Genomic DNA, 4654 nt, shown 5'->3' with positions numbered 1-4654 from the left:
CTGGACCTATATACGGTACACGGTATTGAAATATGGAGTGTACGGGAATGCGACCGCGAACGCGGCGTTTGCGAAATCTCCCTATTATCTGACCAACACTGTAACCGCCACGTAACCGACGTTTAACGCTGTCAATGGCAGTTTCATGCTGGATTAACATGCGGTGACCATGTCCAAGAGCAAGCTCGACATCCAACGCAAATACGCCGATCATTTTCGCTTGTTGGGGTTTGACTTACCGGTGGACGCCAACATCTCCAAGTGGCATCAGCCGGTCCTGCGCTGCGACCACGAGCTTTGCCTCCTCACTCTGGCCGATGTCCTCCGGGACACGATCGACACGACGTTGGATCTCGTGCCGTCTTTGTCATGCACGTTGTACCTGTATGACCGACGCAGTCGCATGCTCAACACCAACGCCTCGTCCAGTTCCAAGCGGCAACTTGACGTCAAGTTTGCACCGGGCATGGGCATTGTCGGGCGGTGCTTTTCGCGGAAAATTCCCGTGCATTTGGAAAAACCTGGAGTGGTACACACTCCTTCCACGCTGTTCTCGACATTATAATTCCGTTGGGATGTAGAACTCGTTGTTTGAACCCAAATCCGACGGCAGGATCAACAAAACCGCCGAGAGCATGCTGTGCATCCCACTGGTGGTGCAAGACAAGGCCATCGGTCTCTTCCAGGTGGGTAGGGGTTTGTCACTGTGACGTAGCATCGCTCATGTGTCGCCCTAGCTCGTGAATCGCGTGGTGGATAAAAAAGACAAGTTGCGCGACCTGGATCGGTACATGGAAGGGTTTGACAACTTGCACTTTAACGTGGCCGAACACTTGGGCGAATCCACCAATGAAAACGCGTTTCACGGGCGCGACATTTCAACTTTGACGGAATACGCGTCCCTCGTGGCCGTACGTGGAGCTCGTACAAACGAGATTTTGTTTGACAACGTTTTGAATGGACAGGAGTGCATTGCCCAAGCTCTGTATCGCGACGAAGCTATGGATCCCACAAAAGATCACGGCAACAGCGTACGCTGTTGGTTGAGATCATTGGTGTGTGCTGGGATAGAGGCTCATACATATCTTTGTAGGCCATGGATTTACTCAACATGCTCAATGGCAAACTCACCACCAGCCATCAAGTCGACATCCCTGACCTAGCTCCCGAGCGGAAAATGTCGTCCGTACAGGACCCCGCTGGTCGGCGGCCGTCGAAATCCCCCCCCAAGTCGCGACTCGCCACCAAAGCACGAGGGGTGATTGCCCTTCCAAGGTCCCCCACCAACATGAAGGAGCGACTGGTGCAGGTTTGCGATCTCATTCATCCAAACTGCCACCACTACGAACAAAAATTGTCTTGACAGGCCGCTATCAAATGCCAAGCATGGGGGCGGGGCTGGCTCGTGCGGCGGCGCCACCCGCTGGCGCGACTACGCCTGGAGCGCACTGCACGTCGTGAAATTCAACGCGTTAGAGTTTTGAAAATTCAAAAGACATTTCGAGGGACCCTCGGGCGAAAAAGGGTGAAACGAATGCGCACTGCGCGCGTCCTCATCTCGAATGCCGTGTTCCATTATGCGCAGCGCAAGCATGGTTGGTGTATAGATAAATTCTCCAAGCACGGCGATGGCAGTATTAGGGGGTATGTGATTGTGTAGATGGTACCGCCAAGAAGATCGTCGGGTCCCCTCGCACGCGCAAGCTGTGGGTGCAGACGTCCACGACACTACTGGATGAACGCACCAAACTCAAGAACAAAAAGGTCACCAACATCCAAAAGGTGTTTCGTGGCCACAAAGCCCGGGCCGAAGTGAAAGACCAGTTTGGTGTGTCCAACCCTGCCAAAGTATACCGGTGTTTTGTCAAGTTGCAGGCGCGGTTCAAAGGACGATTGCTACGAAAGCTCATTCAAAAGCACACGGTGTTGCAGCACAAGGCGACCAAGACCACCATCTCTGCGTTCGCCGTGGTTAGAATGGTATAACTCTATCACGCAACCGCAATACGTGGATGGACGTGATGGAGCCGGGGTGTTTTCTTGTAGAAATGCCATCATGCGGAGCCCCAATTGCAGTCCAAATCGTATCCACGATGTCACACTGGCGTGAACCCATACCTCGTCGCCAAGCGAGGCCAACTTGCAGATGTTGGCCCCCTGTTCGACGCGTTGCGGCTTCAACAGCAACATCCCACAAGGCACCATCCCCCGTTACGCCTTCCAACCGTTCGAAAGCCACAGCACCAATCCAACGACAACGAGACGACCTTGTCGTTAGGTGGCGTCGACGCCCGACGGCTCGTGGCCGCACACGCCCTGGCGACTAACACCCCCCTTCCCCACCTGGTTCGGCGCAGTCCAGCCAAGTCCCCCGACCAGCCGCCACCGTCTAGAAATGCCTGTCACTTTGATCTGGAGCAGCCTCGTCAAAACTACTCGGCAGTACCACGGGCCTGCATGAAGGGTCCTGCATCCTCGTCCCCAACAACCAACCAAGACAACACCGTTTACTCTATCCAGCAGTACCCACAATACCGAACGACGGCGTATGCTGTTGCTGTGGGGGCGCCCACCCCCCCTGCACCCCCTTTGCGGTCCCGCCAGCCGCCCCCGCATCGTCCGTTCATGTGTCTTGTGCAGCGCACCGAAGACGCAAAGCGCGAAGGCATTCGGAAGGCGCTGGAAGAACTCAAGTCATACTACCGCAGTCGCGTCGTGCCCGGACCTGTGAACCGGCGCAAGTCCATCAAGGAGGTCATGGACGAGTGCACGTCGCTGGCGTCCAGTCGGTCCGTTTCGATCCTTGTGCACCGCGTCAAGATAGCGCCAGGTGTCGACTTCAGCGCGACGCTGCTTGGCCCAGAGATCGTCGAAGAGCCCGTGAGTGAAATGGACTCGGTCGACAGCCTCGCGCTGGAGTATCGACCTGTCACACCCATGTTGGACGCGATTCAACTCGTTCCCCCTGAGCCCCACTTCATCGACATTCCCACCGTTTCCAGATTAGATACCATCTTTGTTGACAGCAATGACGGTCCTTCATGAAGGCTCTTTAATGTTGAATGAAGTTGAATCGACCGTGATACGACAAGTGTTGGTTTTGGTGGACCAATAACTTCGTCGAAAAAGAACCCAGTAGATAACAATGCCAACTTGTTATTTCTGTACCCACTAGAGGGTTAACACCGATGTTGCTGCTTTGGGGCGCCGGACTCAATGGTCAATGCTGCTCCGTAGTGTGGATTCGTAGTTCCGCTCTTGAAACAGTTGCGAAAAGTGTCGCCTGGAGGTGAGGGGGCTACTGCAATGTTCATCCCCTTGTGATCCTCCACCGGTGGTTGTTCAGCCATGTAACCATGTAAACTTATGAGCGACTCTGATCCCTCTCCACCGGCGATTGTGATGGCACTTGTGACAGGTGGTCGCTCTGATGTGGCTTGGAAGGGGGGCTCCATTGACGGGGGGAGTGGTCTTGCAGTGGCGACGTCAAGTTGTATTCAGAAAAGTCGGTCGACAGCATCGAGATCTCGGGGGCATACAGTATCTGGCTCTACATGACGTGGAACGTGCTGGAACGTTGGACGGTGTCGAGTCAAGTTTTGGTGACAGTGCATACGACACTGTGAGATAGCTAGTGCGGGTATTGGGTACAGAGCGGTGCATGTTGGTCACGAAAAAGTCTAACCCACAAGAGTTTCAGTTGTAGTACGGAGATCAATGTAACTTACAGTCGCCGTTGCGGGTAGGGGAAACCAAATATGCGACGGGGTGCGCCGTGTCGCTCGTCACGGCGCTGTTGGTTTCGATTGACTGTCTCCATTCACTTCCTCCTTGAGTCGTATCGTGTCCACCTTGGCCTGCACCCAGCACGACTTGCAGAACTTTGCCCGCTGCTGTCGCGTCGTTGGTTCGAGAATTCGTTGGCCGGTCGACGCAGCGCAAGAGCACAGTGCACGGACTGCACATCGACTATCCAACGCATCAGTTGGCCCAACACGATCAGAGAGTGGGGGTAGTGAAACGTACCGAGCCACATCGCCGGCAGTGGTGTTTGCGTCGAAGTACTGTAGGTGGAAGGACTTGAAACACATGGTGCACTTGCTAGCAAGGACTCGAAATGGCACTATGAGCAATGCCTTAAAAAGAAATAAAAGTACGTTGAAGTACGTTGAACGGTCGTACTTGCCATGCTTCAACGCGAGAAGAGCAACTGGTCCAGTGGTCAACCGCGCCGATTCTGGAACGCATTTCAGCGCGACTCAAGCTGAGGAGGTGCTTTGCAAATCCTCTTGGAATGAACATGTCCATGCTTTTCCAAAACACCATGTGACCTGCCTTCCTCGAAAACGCTGCTGCCGATCCGCGCAATTTGGGGTTGGATGATGGTGGTGGTTGTGTGACAACGTCGATACTAGCGAGGCGGTGAGGTGGTTGGCTATAACGTTAACTATACCAGTAGTAATCAACGATGTGAAGCTACAAATGGTACGTAACGTTACGATTATTGCAGGCTCCTGCCTCCAACTTGGTGCTTCCACGCACCCATCATATGGGCGTCCACTCGCGTCCCTGAAAACTGTTGAAAGGTATAAAATAACTATACTTGAGCAGCCAATCCTACCTCCAAGTAGACATACTCTTGCTATTGGTCCTC

At 53.9% G+C, this 4654-nt stretch overlaps 2 protein-coding genes across 2 annotated transcripts; one reads left to right on the top strand and one right to left on the bottom strand.

The window, feature by feature from the left end:
* Nucleotides 1-169: 169 nt before the first annotated feature.
* Nucleotides 170-3045, top strand: H257_02071 (hypothetical protein; the record flags this gene model as incomplete). The annotated part of the gene is made up of 8 exons (XM_009825562.1): nt 170-529; nt 582-686; nt 738-911; nt 966-1031; nt 1094-1309; nt 1367-1595; nt 1661-1971; nt 2047-3045. The coding sequence occupies 8 exons, from the start codon at nt 170-172 to the stop codon at nt 3043-3045; spliced, it is 2460 nt and encodes an 819-aa protein (XP_009823864.1).
* A 319-nt stretch (nt 3046-3364) lies between these two features.
* On the bottom strand, nt 3365-4308 carry H257_02070 (hypothetical protein; the record flags this gene model as incomplete). The annotated part of the gene is made up of 5 exons (XM_009825561.1): nt 3365-3550; nt 3577-3680; nt 3729-3969; nt 4027-4101; nt 4183-4308. The coding sequence occupies 5 exons, from the start codon at nt 4306-4308 to the stop codon at nt 3365-3367; spliced, it is 732 nt and encodes a 243-aa protein (XP_009823863.1).
* Between the last annotated feature and the right edge of the window lie 346 nt (nt 4309-4654).

This window comes from Aphanomyces astaci, assembly GCF_000520075.1.
Source record: "Aphanomyces astaci strain APO3 unplaced genomic scaffold supercont1.3, whole genome shotgun sequence".
NCBI classification, from domain to species: Eukaryota; Oomycota; class Saprolegniomycetes; order Saprolegniales; family Verrucalvaceae; genus Aphanomyces; species Aphanomyces astaci.
The sequence above is the reverse complement of the archived record's forward strand: the minus strand, read 5'-3'. Positions and strand labels throughout refer to the sequence as shown.